The 21638-nt window shown below is 42.4% G+C and overlaps 1 protein-coding gene across 1 annotated transcript in view; it reads right to left on the bottom strand.

The window, feature by feature from the left end:
* Window positions 1-21064, bottom strand: part of CFAP299 (cilia and flagella associated protein 299) — a 133347-nt gene extending 112283 nt beyond the window's left edge. Inside the window, exons 1-2 of the mRNA XM_051618267.1 lie at window positions 20988-21064; window positions 20670-20760 (exon numbers count right to left, since the gene is read on the bottom strand). Coding sequence (XP_051474227.1) covers window positions 20670-20760; window positions 20988-21064 — 168 coding nt within the window. The remainder of the gene's footprint in view (window positions 1-20669; window positions 20761-20987) is intronic.
* Between the last annotated feature and the right edge of the window lie 574 nt (window positions 21065-21638).

Genomic DNA, 21638 nt, shown 5'->3' on the forward strand with positions numbered 1-21638 from the left:
AAGCTACTACACCCCCTTGTTTCAGCCAAGACGTTATAATAAAACTCTCCATCCCGACACTGGACCCTTCTTGGTGCCTTCATGCACCGTAACAGCCAGCAAAACACCAGGAACAACATTCCCAAGGTCCCATGCAGCACCCAAGGAACTGCCAGGGAGGTGCCACAGCCCATTGAGGAGTGGTGGGAAGTCCCTGCCTGGCACAGCACAGAAAGGGCTGCTGGTGATGCAGACAAGGCTCCACTGCAATGCAGACCCCTCAGGGTGACAAGGATATTGTGTGCACTGCGTTTGGGTCTAGCACCATGAAGCTTCCTTTGCAGAGGGCTTCCTCCCTCACAAGTCAGCTGCAAAACTCCCACAGCAATCCAGGTCAGACCCAAAGTGAGGCTTTCCTTCATACCTATAAGAATCAAAATGCAAGATTCGGAATGGAAAAGGTGAAAAATGTATCTCAAGAAAAAACAGCAGTGCCCAAGATGCTCTGTTAAACCTTGGTTTCGAATTCCATCACCGCAGCTTGTAGCAACAGCAACTGAAGACAAAACACAAGTTCACAACAGACTTCATATTTAGGATGAACCTTTGAAAAGGAAAAGGGGGATGTGAAGGATCAGACCCTTAATTATGTGACATTTAGTTTCAGGTGACCTGAAAGGTGAATCCACAGTCTTGTTTTCAAAGCCACCTCACAAGATTTAAGAGAGTGCACATCAACTCCCCTCCTGCCTCTGATGCTCACCTCAAGGGCAAACAGTTGGGCAGGGGGAGTCTTCCCATGAGCCTGAAACACAATAGTGCTGGGAATCCTTCTTCATTTTTACTTTAAACTTGATCTTTCAGCTGCATGACTGACCAGGTTATTACCTCTGCTGAGCAAGGCCTGCTCAACGCGGAACGTTCTGGGTCTGCAAAGCAGAGACAAACACGGCCATTGTGTGGTGTGTCAAGGACATGGAGAGGCACTGACAACCACTGCTCTCCAGGACTGAGGAAAGGAAAGCCTTGTCTATCAGTTCCGCTTGCTACTGTACATTTCCACTGTATCTATTACCAACTGCTGACAATGACTTTTTAACATTTCCAGTTTGATTAGATGAAATAAAAGGCAGGTAAGAGTCCATTTCTGTTCTCCTGATGTCTACTGTGGTATTTCCATCTCGGAGGTCATGCGACCGCTTTCATTCATCAGTATTGATGTAAGACTATGGAGGTTTTTTCACTCTTACATTCAGTCTTTTCTGTCATCTCCCAATGCTGCACAGAGCCTGTGGCACCACAACTGCACCAAGACCAAAACCTCTCCTTGTAATTCATAAAAGTGGTTTCATCACAGAAGCAATTTCTAAGAGAAGCCAAACTCCCTTAGCAGAACAAAAACAACCTGCAAATCTTCAAACAGACATTTTACCTTTCTGCTGCATTTGTCACACACATCTAACTTGGTTCTGCTGCATCAACCTGCCTTCTCCCTCAGCTACAGACCCATATGATTTCTCCCAGCTGACTTCTGCTAACACCCAGCTGCCCTGCAGACACTGTGTCCTCTCTACCCAAACCACTACCCATACCCCAGAGTGTCCCTGCTCCTGCAGCTGCTGTTCCCCAGGGCACGTGCTGGCGGGAGAAGCCAGGCAGAAGCCAGTCTTCTGGCCCTCTTGAAGAGACAGAAGACAGGGCATGAAGCCACAACCTACACTCTTATTCCATACACTCCATTTAACCTGAATGGCCCACGCAGGTTATACTCCCCCTTTACCCCTCTGAGCAAGTTAATGAGCTAGGCCAAAACCTGGGCCTACAATTTTGTGACTGATGGATATACAATTTCCTATTTACAAAGGTAAGTATTAACATCATCCACCCACACACACACAAAAAAAAAAATTAAAAAAAAAAAATCTCTTTTTTCCCAGTTAAAATTAATTCCCTCATGGGTTTTCATGGTTTTCAGGTTTTGAATGCGATTGCACTAAGGAACACACAATTATTCCACAAGCGGAAACCTGCTCTTAATTACAAAGAAAGGAAATGAAGGAAGGAAGGAATCAATAGGCCTGATTGTATCTTCTATATATTAAACTCAGAAGCCTGTGGTATTGTTAATTTGTTATGTCCTCAGAATCAATCTTCAGGAATAGCAAATTAGTCAAGTATCTGCCAACAACATCTCCCTAAAAAACAAGAAAGGGAGAGAGATCTCATCTCTTAAAAGAAGGATAAGAAAAAACTCAAGATAAATGTTTCTGTTTCTTTCAAGATTACATTTCAGACTACAGAAGGGAGGAATTACCTGAAGTGACGTTAGATTGACTGAAGTGGCCCCAGAACAGCAGCTAACATGTTACTCAAGTTACCCATAATATGTAAGCCTCACCAAGAACCACGCTTACTGTAATTCCCAGTGCCAACCCCACCAAATGGGCAGGAACCCATCCCAGACTTGACTTTGTCCAACTAAGACCAACCATTTCCTTTCTATTTAATTAACTACAAGTAAACGTAGCAGAACACTTGATATACACTGTTCCTTCCCTCATTTACAACATTGCAGCTGTCAGGCCCTAGAAGCAGTGAGTTACCCACCCACTCACAATTTCCAGTATTCTTCTGGTGTACTAAGGTTTCATCCTTTGCTCATACGTGTTTTGTATAAAAACAGCCAACTTCACCACTCTGCAATTACAGGATAGGTTCTGAGGGGAAAACAGAAGAAAAAAAAAACATCCCTCAGAGTTAAATCAAAGGAAGGGGAAGCTTCCCCTGCTGTCTTCTGTGCAATGGAAGACAGCACATCATTCTGATCTAGTCAGACCATTTCTTTTACACACACCAGTGGTTGCAGTAAATCTACCTCCAACTCTTCATCAAGTTTATTCTGTACAAGTTTAAATCTTGTATTTTATCTTCTTCTGCTAATAGGAAAAGCTTACTCAATAGTTACTGGTTTAAAAGCAACAAGAAGTTAATTTTATTTGGCCTAAACGTGATGTGCCATCATAAAAACAAGGCAGATCTTCCCATTAGTCAGTAATGCTAAATTTGCAAACTATCACTCCAAGCAACCAGTGTTCTTTCAGGGCAGCTCTCATGAGAACACAGGAAAGAGCTGTAGAACATTTTCTTCACGTAGACTTTGCTGGTTTCATTCTGACACGTTAGCTAACTTAGCAAATCAAATCCTGTAAATGCATCCCATGGATTGGCTCCTCACACGAGATGAGAAATCCAAGCCAAAATAAAAACACAGGGCAAGAACTTGTGGCTGATGCAAAGCAGCTGAACACGGGGCTTCTCTTTGCTGGAAAGACTTAAAGAAATGTGGTTTGCCCCAGAGTGCTCTGAAATTTTTCATGCTCTGCTTGAACTGCATTTGCCCCTACCTGCCAATGTCTTCTGCACATTGTGCAGGAGAATTTTGGACAGCTCTTGAAACATCTCCCTCCACTACACATAATTCTTAGATACTTCCGAGTCATCACTTTATTAGCTCTTGCTGACAACAGTTATCTAATACTCGATCAATGATTTTTAACAGGAGTGGAGTCCCACAGATCAGGCAACAGAAAACCTGAGCATCTCCTTGAGCTTACTTTTGGCAGACAACCTGAAACTAGCAGAGCTAATGGCTCTATAAATTCATAAAGGCACTCACGCTCATTTTCCTCTACTTAAAGAGCCCACTTCTGTGCAAACAGTGCATTTTAAGACAACTCTTAAACAACATAAAAACACAGCCAAAAGTATGGTGACATAAGGCAGGTCAGGAGTAGCGTGTCTTATTCCTCCAAGTCACACTTCCCAAGCCTGATGATGCAGGGTTTAACTTCCTACTAAAAGATTCATGAGAACCAGTCCTTGTGTTTTAGCTCTGCAATTGCTGCATCTGCACCCCACATCCAGGGCCTGGAAGGCCAAAAGCATCCTGGCTTGCATCAGGAATGGTGTGGCCAGCAGGAGCAGGGATGTGATTCTCCCCCTGTGCTCAGCACTGGTGAGGCCTCACCTCGAGTCCTGGGTGCACTTCTGGGCCCCTCACTTTAAGAAGGACATTGAGGTGCTGGAGCAGGTCCAGAGAAGAGCAACGAAGCTGGTGAAGGGACTAGAGGGAAAGTCTTATAGAGATAGGTTGAGGGAGCTGGGGTTGTTTAGCCTGGAGAAGAGGAGACTCAGGGGGGACCTCATCACTCTCTTTCAACTACCTGAAGGGCAGTTGTGGTGAGGTGTGGGCTGGGCTCTTTTTCCAGATAACTAGCAACAAGACGAGGGCCTGGCCTGAAGCTGCTCCAGGGAGGTTTAGGTTGGATATTAGGAAACACTTCCTCATGGAGAGGGTGATCTGACATTGGGATGGACTTGCCAGGGCAGTGGTGGAGGCACCATCCCTGGATGTGTTCAAGGACAGGCTGGATGTGGCACTTCATGCCCTGGTCTAGAGATGTGGTGGTGTTGGTCACAGGCTGGACTTGATGATCTTAAAGGTCTTTTCCAGCCTTGGTGATTCTGTGATCCCAGCAGGAGCTCTGCACTGCCCTGCCAGAAACAGCACCCTCAGCCCACCCGCTTGGGCTGGGGCCGCCTTCGGCTGCGCTGACTCAGCACGAGCTCAGTGGCCAACCAACAGCAGACATGATGGATGCTCTTGGCTTCAGCAATTAAAGAAAGACTTAAATATTTACAAAAGAGACAAAGACAACTGGAGAAAAAGCAGGCAGAAGAAAAAAAAAAAGGAAGAAAAAGAGAGAGATAAGATTTCTAAACAATATAAATCTTCAGAAAAAGGTCATGCTCAGGTAATCTTTTATTCAGCTCGTTCTTTCTACCAGCACCCATAACTGAAAAGGTGTCTTGGGGTTAAATCCAACAAATATAAACCACATAAAAGGCTGCACACCCAAAGAAATCTCTTCAGTGACCAGAATTTCACTTCTCTGTTACCAAGAGCATGATTGTTCCCTTTCAGCTGCAACAGAGAGAAGCATGACAAAGACCATTTGCTCTCCTGTTTCCTCTTTCACCTTTTTCCCTAATCACTCTGAACAATATTTCATGTTAATGCAGTTTACCAAGACATGCACAAGCTGCTTAAGCAAGTTCTTCTAGCAATATTAAAAAACAGCTCCACTAACCTCATCACAGACAGATGCAACAGCGTTTTTCTGCACAAAATTAAGCAGAAGCTATGGGTTAAAAACATCCTATTTGATGCAACAGGTGTTATGCACAGTACTACTAAGACTTTAAAAATTCTTTGAAGGAAAATAGGTGAGCTTTCAGAAAGAGAAGCAGCCTCATGAGGCACACTGAAATGCTACAGACATGGCTGAGAGATAAACTAAGTCAAAAAAAAAACCAAAGCAGGCACTTCCCTGGAAACCACAAGACTGGTGAGTGTTGAGGCAAGTCAGAGCCATAATGGAGAAGAGTAACACAGGAGGAAATGAGAACCATTACATAATATGGCAAGAGGCAAGTCTGCTGAAAGTTGCCAAGACCACTGGTGAATTTCAGACTTGGCTCGCTTTCTCTGCCACTGCCCTTTTTCTAAGGAACTGAGCTGACAACAGGAAAAACATAGCTAAATACAAACTAGTTTGATTTGTGGAGCATCTCCAGTCTTCCCTGGGAAGCTGCTTTGTGCATGTACGAGCAGAGCAAGAGACACTCCTTGTCCCAAACAACACTACTTGATATCCACTCATGAGACAACTATGGCTGGATCCCTATCCAGATATAACATGAAAAGGGATGGGGGAAATCAATTTAAATTCAATCTTTCAACATGTTCCTTTGCCAGAGCCCAACAGAAAGGGCATCAAGACTACACCTAGCTCTGGCAGAAAAGGCTGATGAACAATGGTTTCCTCTGGATGACTCCCAGACCTTCTCAGAGAGTTTGCCTATGTAAACATTACAGTGAGCTTTTACACATTCCCCCACCACCTATGGCTTGGTAATTTCTACTCTTTCCTTCTTTCCCATGTGTTCTCTTCAGATCCCTGCTTCACCAAATACCTACTCTGGTGTGTGGGATATCAATCCTGCATCACAGACTAACACGAATTCCCATACATCCTTCATTAATGGTGTTCCCCATTCTGTCACCCCCTTCCCTATGAAAACCAGTGCACGGTTATTTATGTTGCACGAACCACTTACTCTCCGAGTTCCCTGCAGCCTTAAAGTCAGCTATTATCAACACTCAATGAACAACAAAAAAAAAAGGTGGAATGAACCCACGAAAAGAGGATTACATACACACCAGAAACCTGTCAGCCAGTCCTTCAGGTGTGCAGGACTGCAGACCCACGTGGCAACAGCACAGACCTCGAGTTAGAAGTGATACATCTATTTATGTGCTCTTTGCTAGGTTTGCCCTGATGCTTCCCCACGGATTCCAGGGGAAATCTGGATTTTCACACAGCACCTTTTCCTTTGTTTCTGTTCTCTTTTGCTAGAACACTGAAAAGAGTCACGGAAAACACTCTGATGGTGCTCTCCTTTGGTCAACCACATAATACAAAAGTGTTTATTAAGAGATTGTTACAAGTCCGATAAGGTAAGTTATCGGGAATCCTGATTTGCAAAGAATGGAGCAAATACATTCCTACATAATAACTGAAGCAGTGATCACGAACTCAGGTTTTTGCTTTACTTCAGAGCTATTGGATACCTGTTTTCTTTTTAATTCAAGCGTGCCAGTGCTCAGTCTCTCACCTGGGTTGCTTTCTGTGTGCAACAGCCACACAGCATCAGACATTCACTTCCATTCTGTATCTGAATGCTACAGATTCTTCCAGAAAACACCTTATTAATACATGTTGGTAGGAAGTTCCCGAAATGGTGATTAGAAAATACACTTGCCAGGTCTGCAGATTTAGCTAGACTCTCCTCATGCACGCCTGGTTTGTAAACCAACTTAAAAGCAATATAACATGGCTCTGTTACACAGTGATACACTTGGTTATCTGGAAGGTGAGTCTACAGATATCTGAGCATTTAGATCAAGTTTCCTGCATTCTCCTGTCTACTCTGCCAGTTCAGTTTATTAAGGCAAACATTTCAGAACAGGGCAAGTACTTTGGATGCACTGGTGCCAAAGGAGACAATTTGCATCTTCCCAGCAAGACAGGCTTGATCAGTCCCTGTACCACCAAGTGCTGCCTTCCAGGAAGGTTACACAAGGTCCCCCTGCTCCCATGGCCAGGCAGGTGGCAGGGTGGGGAAACCCAAGGTGGCCCAGGGCAGGTCCTGCAGGGCTGGAGCCCCACCTGGGGCTGCTGCCCTCCCCCTGCTCCCTCCTGAACCTTGACCATCTTCCCGACTGGAGCACAGGTGTGAACTCCACCTGGTGAAGCATTAACTTTGCTCTGTGTTAGCCAAGCAGGAGCTGCCCCGTGCACCTGTTGGTGCCAGGTTCCTGGCACCAGGGCTACAGCAGCACACCCAGGAAAGAGACCAACTATGCTAAGGGGCAAAGGCTTGGCTGCTGTTGCAGCTGGGGGAAGTAACAGAGAGGCCAGTTTTTTCATGGCAGTTAGCCTTTGTTGTGGTGGATTTCTTCTTGCAACGTCTGAGGTCTCTTGCTCAGTTCAATTTGCAGTCCCTGATGTCATGTGTTATCTATTTAACTTCTATAAATATTTTTTTCTAGTGCTTTTGAAGCTTATATTTTTCTAGGCTTTGCCTTATGTCCTTTTCCACACCAACTGTGGCCTCATCTTCTGCGTATTCTCAAGTCCTCAAGAATCCATCTCAATTTCAGTGCAGCACCTAAGAAGTCAGCATGAAGCCTGCTGACTCCTCCTGGAAAGCTTTATGGCTACCTACATGTTCTTCAGGAAGCCAAACCTGCATAGATTTCAGCTCAAGTTGAACCAAATCTGAAAAAAAAACAAAACACCAATATAACAGAGACTACAGTCTAAAAAAGGTGACTGTTCCTCCTGGTGGTTTCTGTGACCTCCTCATCGTGCTGGGGGGTGGGAGACAGACCCAGCTAGCATGGGGCTGAGAAGCAGCAGAACAACAGCTGCTCTGGCCAACCATGAGCTCCTCTGCATGACCACGCACACAACCCACACATCCAGAAGCACGTTTAGCACTGCCAGGAGAAGCAATAAATCATTCTTGCAAACCAAATCTGAAGGGGGAATTAACAACTCCCATCTCAAACACTGGAATTCATGTATCTTATCATGCACAGGAAGAAAGAACAGTTCAGAAAGATTGGAAGAAATGCTGTAGAAGATCTCATAGCAGGGGGGTTGGACTAGATGACCTTTAAAGGCCTCCTCCAACTCAAACTATTTTATGATTCTATAGCTTTAGCTTGTATTTCTCAGACTAAAAATAATTCCATAACTGAAAATGTCTTCATAGGTAAAACTATGAATCTTCAACTCAAATGTTATTTATGCCTTTACCCATAGAGTGAAAACATGGATATCTATCAAAGATGCACATGCTTCAGAATAAATCTAATATTTTCTATTAAATAGACATGTTAAAAAAAAAAAACAAAACAAAAACTAAAACAGCAGAGTGCAACAACTGCTGTCTCTTAAGTCATCCAGGAGAAAAGCTATAAATATTCCCAGTCTGTATAAAGAACAAAGCCAGACCCTTGGCAGGAGGAGTGCTCCCAGGCAATCAGTGCAATATATGGAAAAAAAAAAACAAAAGGACTAAACATCCAAGTGTCTCCTTCCCACACACTTCAAAAGGAGAAGACTTAAAAGAGTTTTACAGATGCAGAAAACAAGCTGACAGGAACAGCGTAGCCTTGGCCGTGCTGAAACTGACACCTGACAGCATGGGAAACATTCAGATGTAACATTTAGTCTTTATGTTCAAGTACTGGCAGATGGACCAGATATTACTGTGCACAGGCATGGCTCCTGCCTGGTCTTCTGATGTGGGTGACATCTCTCGTTTCTACCATAGATATCGAAAATACTGAATTTAGCTCAAAAGAGAGTGAGTGTTGGCTGTTTGTATGGCAGGACATACTTCCATGTAATCCCTTCTGTAAAAATGACTGAAAGAGGCAGTAACAAGAACGTGCATTACTGACGTGTGTAACATCACCCTTCCTTGAAAGGCCATTGCTAAGAAGGAAGCCTCAAACTGATGAATAGGGATAGACAAAAACTGGACAGAAGTAACATTCATGGTCTCAGGGGAGCCCAATCATGTGGTTTTCCACTTGGCTCCAAGGAGCCACTGATTTACAACAAGCTCTGAAAGGATCCACCAAATGAAATTATTTTCATCTGCTTCCAGAAGGCTCCAAGGGCACAGTGGGGCATTTAAACACTACCAGGGGCACGTCCCGGGGACTCCACAGCACCAGCATGCACTCCTCACGTCAGCAGCTCTAACTATTACTAAACAATTATTTTTAACTCATCTGATGCTAACAAGCACAACCCAGATCCAACTGCAGTCAGCCACAGTTGCACAACCAAGTTCTATGGCCCCAAAATTCATCCATCCATGAAGACAGACTTTTAATTGCTATTAACTACCTGCCACAATAGACTTTCTGCAGTTACCTCACAGCCAAGTTAAGTCCACTCCCTGGACATGGGATATAAGCAAGAGGTCCCCCTGAGGGCTCTACTTACTATTAAACAACCAAACCACTCTGAGCTATGGAACATGCACTGCTAATTTATGTATTTATTTTTCTATTCCTGAATAACAGAACAATTATCTCCATTAGTTTAGATTATCTTCTTTGACTGGAGTTGTTTATTTGCTCACCCACTGCTGTAAACTTAGATCACAGATAGCACCTCACCACTTTGGATTATTACAGCAAGAACCTTTGCCAGAGACATCTGTGCCTATCAGCTTCTGGGTTGTTCTTCCAACCTTCAGGAGAAAGCCCATTATCATGCAAACAAAGACCAGCTAAGAGCCAGTCTCCTTACAGAGGTGATGACAGAACACAAGAGAAGAGCCAATCCCTATTTTCAAGAATGTCAGTATTATCAGAAGCACAAAATGACAAGTTTTATTTTATTTAAAATATACAAAGGTGTGAAAAACTAAACCAAGATCACCAACAGGAATGTTTCTGGCATAGCCCTTCCTGCAATGACTGGATCCAAGGCCCTGCAAGTGCCTGTTGATGAGCCCACCAGCTGATAATCATTAAACACTACCAAACATTTTCCAGAGAAGTAAATTCTGACAGCTTTTCCAGTGCACAGATTGCAACCCTTCTGGTTGCAGCCATGTGAAAAATAGGTAACTTAAGCATCAAGAAATCTACATATACTGCAGAGGAAAAACAGCCAACTTAATGATCTGGAGTTCTCTCCTTTGATTTAAGGAGGAGGGAGGACAACTGTTTTATCTTTGGTACTTCAGTGTATTTTAGGTTAACAACCTGTTTGCTCTTGTATTGTTTTATCTGGCATTTGTGGGACACTTACACAGTTACTGGGAACATATACACCAACACATACCCTTAGAAGAATTTCAGTAAGGCAGATCTGACTCAAGTGTTTGTTTTTGTAGGCTGGAGTTTATGATCCAGGACAGCCAAACTGAAATAGGTCATTAGAACAACAATGACTGCACATCATAAAAATAAGCAGCAATAAAGCAATTAAGCACGAGAGCACTACAAGTATTTAAGGAACAGTCTACAGGCTCAAAGAAAGCTGAGTAGGGTAGAGTTTCTCACACATTGTCAATACCACTATCCAAGCACAGCAGAAGCACAGTGATCCCATGATCAACGTGTTTGAAGAGAAGCTTGTTCCCAGCATTGCTGCAAAGTGCTTATGGCACGATGTGAAAACATTTTCTCCTAAAGGGAAAAACACATCCCTTCCCCTTACGTACAGGGTGCTGCTCACAAGTCATTCTGATCTCTTCTAACTGTGCAATACCTAGAAAAAAAACTTCTGTGAGGGTTCTGCATGTTATTTTAAGTAAAAATAGACAGATATTTACAAGTGTTGATTATTAAACTCTAAATGAATATGTTTCTCACAATCATCTCCCAGACAGCTGTTGACAACATGCAGTTTTAAGATTTTGCTGCTCACAGTGAAAATTGTTTCCTAGATAAAGACACCAGATTGGAGATGCTGTGTACTTTTTTTCCTCCTCCTATTTTTTCCCCCCAGGGCAGCTGTTCAAAACTTCCACAGTGGTGAATAAACAGGCTTTGCTGTCTAGTAAGAACTGCACTGTAAGAAAGCTTCAAACAGCTGGAATAAAATTTGTAACTTAACCACCTTTGAGATGCTTCCATCTAACACACCAATATAGCACTATTCACCTAAAAGAAACACACATTTTCCTTCAAAACAAATGTGGATCAAAATTAACTTCTCAAACAGCCACAAATGTTCATCTCCCTCTCGTCCTGGCTTTTTCAATGGCATTGAGATACCTACTTGGTGCTCTCCCAAATTATTGAAGGGCATCTCATTTTCACACAACAGCATCCTGCCTGCTGGAGAACATCTTCTGGACTGCCTGCCTCAATACAAGTTACCAGTTTCAAAGAAAACACACACAGAAAGTAGATTTCATCAAAGACATATCTCACTTCCCCCCACCCCAACCCATCAAAGCTGGTACATGTCATGGTCCCACCACAAGTGGCTTTTGTTCTCATGTACGTTCCCTGATCTTGCAAATCAACCTGAGGGACACAAGCCCCCTTGAGAGACAAGAGTGATGGAACCAACCAGGCACTATGACAGATTGAAGCTCTTAGAAGGTGGCCAGCTAGCTAGAAAATGTTCTTTACAAGTTATTCAGGGGTTGCAAAACCTTCAGAGGAGTTAACAAATCTGCTAGAAAAGCAGCTCTGCCACACTGGAACCACTTCTGCCAGGAATCCTCTCTGTACTAAGCTTTTGTCTAGGTAGGAAGGCTGGCTACTGTATAACATGGTGCTCCCACATTTCAAGCCAGTTCCTCAGTAAAGTGCAGCACATTATTTATAACATGTTCTATTTCAGCTGCATCAGTGTGATTTCCACAGGAAATGGAACTTCTCCCATGTATTTCAGTTGTCACCACATGCCAGGCTCTTGTGAGATAAAAACAATCCATGCTGACTTTGTCATTCATGGAGGGTTTCAACTGATGTACGTGGTTGACTGCAATTCTTTCCTAGGTCTGCAAGAACTGACCTGCAGGTGCACTTCATGCATGTGCTATGGTCATTTATCACTGTATCATTAAAAAAGCATAAGTCATAATGAAAGGATATGCTGTGTTGACTAGTTCTGCAATGGTTTGAATTAGGTCGTGACAGGGTACTTGGCAAGAACCTGTACGACCATGTGATGAGTGGCTGATTCCCATGGTAGCAGGTGGCTCTCTCGGTAAACATTAATCACTTCGCCAAGTGATTAACCAACCATTTTCCCCTCATAACCAACTCTGTTCTCAGTGACATCCAACAGTCCACAAGAACAGCCATAAAGTTGTTCACACCAACAGGCAAGGGGGCCAAGAACATCACTCAAAAGCTAAGGAGGGAAATATTTAGGAATACTGCACATAACATACAGAAGCCCTTGAAAGCCCATTAGTTCTCATTCCAGCTGTCTTACTGTGCTTCTTCCAGTGCTGCTTTGAATGTCTTTTCTTACAGCTGGCTTTCACTGAATCTCACTAATCAGACCATTAGTTAATTGCAGCAAATGAAATGATCTGTTGACAGAATAGCTGTTAATGCATTCGTTTCCACTGGAAGCTTTCATGCATCAGCTCCTTCTGCCTTTCTCCATTTGCTTCCTTCAAAGGTAATAATTTATAATGTGAAAGTCACTCTGCTTGGTAACATTAGGCAGCCAGATGGTTGGGTTTTGTTTCCTGTAGCCAGGAAAAGAGAAACACTCCTATTGTAAAGGCTCAAGAGCTGAAAATACTAAGAAATACACATGGACATAGCAACTTTAAAAAGTCAGTGACTAAAAAAGAAAACAATTTTATTTTATTTTTTAAAATATCACAACGTTTCTGTCATTACCATCATATTTCACTGAGCTTACCCAGCTATCTTTTTACCACACAGCAGAGAAATACTGAGATCAGTAGGAAACCTGAGGTTTCACTGAGGTAATTTTTTTCCAGGAAATGGTGCTGTCTCAAAGAAGTCTACAACTTAGCAGTACCCATACAAGGAGATCAGGTTCTGGCTCCATTTAGCCAAAATAGCAACTGACTTCCACAGGGGCATGACTTCAACCTCCAAGAAGACAAAACACTATATTGACAGATGCAGGGAACAGCCAGTTAGTACGTGTTCTCTGCTTTGTAATACAGGCCTACAGGATCCTACAGGAAAATATCCCAGAAAACAGTTATCCTAAAGGTAAACTTGGATTTTACAATCTGAATGGGATTTTACAATCTGAAGGAGAAGTCTTCAAACTTCTATTTTCTGACTTCAAATATGACATTTTTTTTCAGAATAATAAGCAAAGGGCTACTGCAGAAAGAAAATTGAGGTCAGAGAGACAAATTTGTGAGCAAATCCATGTCAGAGACCAAGAAAGTTAACTTGAAATATAAGACAGACTAGCCACCTGAAGGACATTTCAGCATACAAGCCAGAAAAGAGCAGTGGTTCACCCCGTGGCAGCCATACTGCCATTCCTCACTGTGGCAAGAGGTCAGAGCTGTCCTGTCAGATCAGGCTCAAATCCCACCAACCTCCAGGTAGGAGCAAACCCTGGGATCACCACGGAGTGCAAGTCACACATTTACATCACTATACAGATACTTCAGCTTTTCAGAAGACAAACACCAGGGAATAAAAATTTAAAAGTCAAAAAGACCCAGTCAGTTGGATGAGAGAGACCCTAAAGGCATCCCTAGGAAAGCTGCCATCTCCAAGCTCAGCTGCTTTTCCCAGAAAGAGTAAGACTGAGGATCAACTGCCCTTGCTATGGAAATAAGTAGTTAGGGACAGTCACTCCCCATCTCAAGACAGCCAACAAAATACATTACAGACTTGGACTTGTTTTTCACATGCCTAGAGAACATCCAACAACAAACTCCTGTAACACTACCTGAACCCTCCAGTTTTTGAGGTCTTTGCTAGAAGGAAGGCCTCATCCCAAAATTCACCAATACCCCTTCTCAATCGCTTCAAAAAGTGAGAGTCTCCTGGGTTGGCTGTATTTAAGAGACCTCCTTTATAGGAGAACTAGCCAGGAGAGACCTGGCTACATTTGCACTGGACAATCATACAACACAAAGAGAAGGATTTCAGGAATGAAACACTTAAGAGCCAGAGCCCCCGTGTCTCATTTTGGGATCTTCACATCACAGTTGCATCATTCTAATCACAAGATTTAGCTGTCTGCGAGAGAACGGTGCCCCAGAGTTCAGCTTCTTGTACAATGCCTCTCTTTTTTGCCCTTAAAGCCAGTGAGTGCATTCCAAGATTGCTCTGCAATGCAAGACCAACATGTGGTAAGCGAGGCCCACTGAGAGAATCGTTTCAAAATGGTTCTCCTCATCCCACCTCAAACGCTCACGAAGACACAGCCTCACATACATGTACGCAATCACTCGTCAGTCCCTCCCTTTACAAGTAACCCAAAACTCCTGCTGATATGTATAAAACCAACTACAGCTTCATTGGCCTGAAATTAAAGGCAGTTAATTAAATTACGCATTCTGGTTGGGATTCTAAGTGAACCTTGAGGTCTCCTGATGGCAGCTAAAACCACTCAAATAACATGCCACAAGCCTCGCTGTCAGCTCATCTGAAACATGACCACAAGCAACCTGCAGTTATTCACAGCTGTTGAAATGACACAATTCATGTATTTTACCAAATGTACACAGCTCTCCTAACGTTTGCTTCACTTCTGATCAATTACAGAAAAGAATGAAGGAATAAAAGATGCCGTATGTTTCTCCTATTTTTTCCACATGCTTTTCTACACGGACTATCAGTTTTGCAGCCTTCTGATGCAAAGTACACTGTATCTAATAGTGTAATTTTCAGGCATTTACAATAATCTATAATCCATATACTACAACTAGGATGATTTTTCCATTATACTGCACCTAAAATTTAAAGAGAAGGAATCTTTGGGGGTGGAAAAAAATTATATTAACTGGTCCTTTACAAGATCTACATCTCCAGAACTGATTTGATCAACACAAAGAAAAATCATACTGAACTTAAGAGCTGTCTTGTGTTGTGTAACATTTTATGTAACATTCTTTGCTGGCTTTTTTTATCCCCTTTCTGTTGCTAGGATTTCATGAACCTACAAGTGAAATACTTGAAATAAATCTACAACATAAATGTACAGCCAGCTTCCTAATAGTTGGTTTTGAGGTTCAGAGAACTCTAGAGCCAATGGCCCCATTTACAAGCATTCTAAGTGCTTTTTTATTCTGTTCCACCTGTTGCTAAATGCACATCAAGATATAGTACACAAACAGTACCAGACAATCATGCCTATGACTTCTGGAGATAAAATACAAGGAAAAAAGGTTCTGCTAGACATTTTCAGAGGAAGACACAACAAGTGAGATGATTTCCATACATCCCTACCTCCTTTTCATTGGGCAGAAATGCATGCTAAGCCTTCAAGAGATGAAATAATGAGACTACATCTACATTCAGCAAACACAGCTTCATCTCTTTCATACTACACTCTTTCCCAAGACGTGGAATATTGATTTTAATTATTATTTCAAGGGTAGAAGTGATTTGTTTGAAACTAAGTTATGATTACCTGCACAACTCATGCAATTTCCATTGCAATTTATTAAACAGACAAACAGGTTCAACTAAAAGGGAAATAAAGATGTCTGTAATTCCCTCTTTTCTTTGAGAAGGAACCCTTCATAGCTGCTGGGAAGCAATAAAGGGAAAAAAAGATCATGTCAGCACAATATTCTTGGTCATATACAATTCAATCTTATGCTTCATTGGGTTTTCAACACAGGAAATAGGTATATTAGAAAGTGCATAATTCACAAGTTTTTGAGTCAGCTGCAGTTCTTGCTTGAACGGCTCTGAAGGAACAAGCTCTAACCAGGGCTTTTATACAGCTTCAGAAATACACATTTCTAAGCCAGGAAGGACCAGCCATTTAACTGCTTTCACAGCCAATACTTCAGTGCAGAAAAAACCCACAAGTTCCATTTTACTAGGTGTGAATTTCATCTGATCTCCTGGTTGTAGTTCGTACATGACTGAGAATAGGAACATCAAGTTTTTTTGGGGGGTTTTCTTATTTATTTTGGGGTGGGGGGGTGTGTAAACCTTGTTTCCCCCCTAGTCAGTGGAACTGGGGGAGGAAAGTTTAATCTTTAGCTCACTAATGTCCATAATGTCCACCAGCAAATTCCACCTAATAATTTGGAGAGCCCAAACACTATAGATGCTGGCACTGCTGCCCACGACAACATAACTAGAACTTGTTCTGATGGCCATGAAAACCAAATCCAAGCTTACAAGGTACCTGTCTTCAGACACATCAGTGCTGCAGCCTCTCCTCTCTGCCCCATCACCCTAAGCCTCTCCCAGCAGGTGAGTCTCAAGGTATTCACACAGTAACAGAGAGACTTGCTCTGGGACACAAAAAGGAGTTCCCAAGTATTGCGTAATTTCCCAAGGCTTTTGTAAACACAAACTATGATAGCTGTGGAGCACTTTATCACCTTGGACAAACAAGTAGTATTTAACGCATTCCAGAGTATAGGTGAGGGCTAGCTAGAGTAAACATGCACCTGTGTAAAGGAGTCAAGACCTGTCTGCCTGCTGAGTTCATCTGATCACAAGACTTCTACTGGATTTCAGTGAATTCTCATTTTTGAGAACATCGAGAATCCACCTGTACTGCCAAAATCTGTCAGTAGCCTATTGCTACTTCACCTGCAGACCTCATTAATTTTTTAAAACCATCTTCTAATTCATGTATCTTATTTCTCACAGAAGCTTTCCTGGATCAAGTTTTTTAATGGAGCTAGTTAGTAAGTAAACACATGCAGTAACGCTGTCATGACAGGTTTGTTTTAGAGAATTAACATCCCGGATCAACTTGACATATAAATGACCTGCAAAACCTGATATGAAATTGAGAGGAAATTGGAAACTCAGTTAATCAAAAGCCACACAGCATCACCAAGCCCAGCTGAAAGAGGTTTGTTTTCCAGGCACAGTGAAGCGCAATTTTCAAGACTGGATGTTTTTGAATCCTCCTTCTCCTGCTCTGTGTGGGAAAAGGAGAAGATATTTTACCCTGGTTTTTTGGTTTTGTTTTGGTTTTGGGGTGGGTATTTTTTTACAAATAGGACAAACTGGCAGTATAGCCAGAAAACAAAAACAATCTTCTGGCAGAGCCTGATTTCTAAGGGTCCAGACATATTAGCAGAGCTGCCACCAGCAGCATCAGGTGAGAGCACTGGCACTGGTCACTGTATCTCCAAGATGTAATATCCGTGTCACTCTGACATGCAGATGAGCTGCTAACCCTTAAATGCAGGACTGAGCTGTGCTATGGATGACACTAGAGCAAAGTAAGTATTACAAAAAGCTTTGTCAAGATCACACTCATTGGACTTCCGAGAAGTTTTTTAGATCCTTTATTTTTTCTTCTCCCATTTCTGCAGTAACCCTGAAGTCAAGCTCTAAAACAGGTAACCCCATCCAGCAGTGCTAACTCCTGCTGTGCTGAGCACCACCATGGCAGGTAACCTCATCCTGAGGATGCTGTCACATGTGTCTGGTGACTCTTGAGGTAGCCCAGAAAGCCTTACACAGCCTTAGCAGGACAGATGGAGCAAAGTTAGTCTGACATTGACCAGTCTTTTGTAAGGCATCTCTAGCATTTAATTACATTATTGAATGGCTCAGAGAGACTCCAGATGCTATTCTCAGGTGGGGCCACCCTGAGGAGGATGGGGAGTCATATGATGACTCCCTGCTCTGTGTCTCCTTGCTGTTAGTCCAATGTGCGTGACTTGGAAGCCAGTCCCATGGCTTGCACTGCCTTCACCTCAAGAAGGAGAAGCAGGTTCTAGATATAATGTACCAAACAGAAAAGCACAGAATCCATGCAAGTGTCTCACTCACTGAGACAGAAAGGACCCTGCAATGCAATCACTCCTTGGCAGTAATTTTAGCTTTCTCAATAGGCAGTGTTTTCTCTGGGGAGGCTGGTCTTCTCAGCAACATGGTCTTAGAATTCAACTACAACCCCTAAAATATACAGAATTGTCTGTAGCCCTAGTAATAATAAGGTGGCACAGTCAAGATTTATAAAAAACAAACCCTAAGGGAATACCTTCTGTCTGTTGGCTCATCAGGTACACAACAGTAAAAACACAATCCTCTTTTGTGTGCATTTATGATTCCAGCCAACAGATTTATGTTCTGAACCACTATTTGAAATGCATTTTCACATGGAGGTGTATTAGGAAAACATTATGGGGTCTCCTGTAAACCAGCAAACTGCAGGGAAGTCAGAGCAGAGGCTGAAACTGCACACTTGATGTACTTATTACATCTAGCTATGTACTGACGAGCTTGTAATAATACTCACTGTTGCAAAAAACTTTTGATATATAACCAGAGGCTGTTTTGGGGGCCTAGAAATTGTATCACTGCAGGAGGTCTGAGAACTTGGGAACCAAGAACAGCTGTCTTCATTTTGATGGGATGCTTACTATTTATTTGTTATTCTCATTTTAAAGGCTAGCCCATAATTTATCTGCCTTCATTTTTTAGAGCCCCACTTGTAACTCACTGAGCAGAGAACTAAAACCTTACCAGTGCTTTCTGAATCTAAGCTTGCTTAACACAGCTCCTCCCTGCTTGCTTCAATATCCTCTGCCACAGCAGCGTAAGGATGAACGGCACAACAGCAGAGAGAGGAGCCCAACTAGCTTCAACATATAAAGGCATGCCTCAGAGCATCAGAAAAAGGCAACAAACAAAAAACTTCCCCTCTTCCCCCCACATTCTCTTCATTTGGTAAGCCCAAGGAGGTTAAAAACCAAAAATCTTTATTTTAAATATGTTACCCTATTCTACCTTTTTTCTATCCAGGTTTCTCAGGGCATCTCTAGCAGAAGCTGCCAGGAGCTCCCAGGCTGCACTGGATCCACTTCCAAGTGCTCAGTGAATGCTACTGCATTGTGTTCACAAGACTGAGGAGCCTGTTACTGGCCACAGATCTTGCCTGTGCCCTCTATGGTAACAGAAAGGCAGGTTTCATTTCCCACCCCAGCACCGAGGGGACTGGAATCCATCTGCAGGCAGGTCTCAGCCTGTCCCAAGTGCTGCTGCCTTCACACCCAGGCAGGAACCCCTGCCAGGCTGGACAGACTGACCTGCTCTCAGCTGGAAGGGCTCTGCCCAACTCGGTAGTGCCCCCCTCTGTAAAACCAATCGATTACATTTCCTTTAGAGGATGCTCCGAGAACTACAGCCAGAAAGGGAACTACAAGTGTAAGGTACTACAATTAGCAATTGGTTTTTTGGGTGTTTTTTTTTTAACATTACGGTACATATGTAGAATAAGTCAGAGTGGTTCTATTTCAAGGCTAAATTACCACACCATCTTTCCATCCTCTATCTCATTTTTGCCATACATATAACCTTTTGTGTCCTGTTTCTCCTGTAGAAACCCCAAAATATCCCAAGAAGTGCACTTCCCAGGGTATATGCCCGCCAGCTGAAGCCACAAAGTGTTTGAAGCTTCATGAGAAAGCTTGCTCACATATGTTGTGGAACCACACTTGAGGCAGCATCTCCTCTGCAAATTTGACAGATGAATTAGCTCGCCATAAAAGAATGAATTTGGAGCCCAGAATTACAAAAGAGAGGGGAGTTATGCTTTTACTTCCATTAGGAGAATTGAAGGAAAGCAAAAAAAAACAACTATGAGTGTGTGCCTGACCAACTTCTTAAGCAAGCAGACCCAGGAAATAAGATGAGGAATGCTTCTGAATTCCAGAAAGCCCAGTGTTGCCTTTGCAGCCACTTGTATTATTTTTAACATGAGAGGCCATCTCACAGACAGAATCCTGCTATCCCATGAAGAAAGCAAGAAGCAGCACTATTGTATATCAACACAGCAGTAACACCAGGATGATGATTCACAACTTTCAGTTGGGTTACAAAGTTTAAACTGAAGGAGATTAAACTTAAACTCTGAAACTCCAAACTTCCCTCCTTGTACCTCATGCAGGCACAAACTCTCACTTGGGCAAAACTAAAGCTATTAAAAAAACAATACTTAGGACCATCCTCCTTTCAAATAATCCATGTTACTCCATTTCAAAGAGACTCCCTCAATAATCAGGCTGCATCTTCCACTGTTTAAAGCACATGTGGGAAGGTATTTTGCAAGGCAGTAATCTACATCATCTTATGAAATCAAAATGCACTTCAGTGGATGTGCTTTCCTCTTATATCCTTCAGCTCTTAGGTCACTTACCTTCTGCAGACTTCTGGCCAGTGTTTTCATATGCTTTGCTTATTTAAAAAAAAAAATACCATAAACAATTTCTCAGTTTCAAGAAATACCGCCTAAGTCAAATTATCTTTTTCACATGCTCCACTCAATTTTTTCCTGTAAAATGCCTCATTTTCCTATTCAGATTAATTTTTAAGCTATTAAGAAGATTGTGATCTCACAGGTACTCACAGACATTTTTCCAGTGCTATTGGCTTCCTCTCTCTCTGCCAGGGCTTGCAAGAAGTTACCTTTCAGTTCTTTTCCTACACTTGCCAGTAACCTAGGAAAAAAAAAAAAAAGGTACAATTATTACTATTAATTATTTACACAGACTTTGGGTTCACTGTTGGGTTAAGTGTTCTGTAAATATAAGGAGACAGTCCTCACCTTACTGTAGCTCATTTCTCTATTGCCCATTCTGCTTTTACAAACCCTTAAACCACTCTTCAAAATCCATCACTACTGCAGATGTGTGATGTAACAGTAGTTTACCACAAGGTGACTTACCAATACACATTTTCAATTACAAACCTGGAGTAATCCAAGTGCTTATTTTTTATCTCCAGAATTATGGCCAAAGTCATGTTTACATAAGAATACTAGATGGTCACCCTGTACTAATATAAACAGATTGGATACCTTGTTCTTCTGCCAGCAATTAATCAAATTAACTACTACATACTTGGACTGCTTGGGGTGGCAGGGGCAATAAGGATTCTGTAACCTGAAGTGCAAAGGATGAAAAGATAATTTTGCTTCACAAAAACTGGCAAAAGAAAAAAAGAAAAAAAATCACAAGGAAGTATTCCATACACTAAAAATCACTTGTTATCCTTTCCACATAGTGCCTTGGAATTCAAACAGTCATTACAAACAGAAGACAGGCATCAGATGGACAAAAGCACTGAATACTGGGCAAACCCTCAACAAAACTGTGATTCTTTAAAATGGTTCCTATATGCCTCTTAGTCCAATCTAAAGCCCTTTCCATCTGCTGGGGTCATTGTACTCACTCCAAGGTACTTTGCATGCACAAGAAGGAAGCAGAGAATTCCTAATCCTGCACTGAAGCAGCTTGACTGGGAACGCTGCTCCTCGTAACACCTGAGTAGCACACACTGAGACTGGCAAGTGCTCCAGGGCAATCCAAGGCCAACT

This window comes from Apus apus, chromosome 4 (assembly GCF_020740795.1).
Source record: "Apus apus isolate bApuApu2 chromosome 4, bApuApu2.pri.cur, whole genome shotgun sequence".
Taxonomy (NCBI): Eukaryota; Metazoa; Chordata; class Aves; order Apodiformes; family Apodidae; genus Apus; species Apus apus.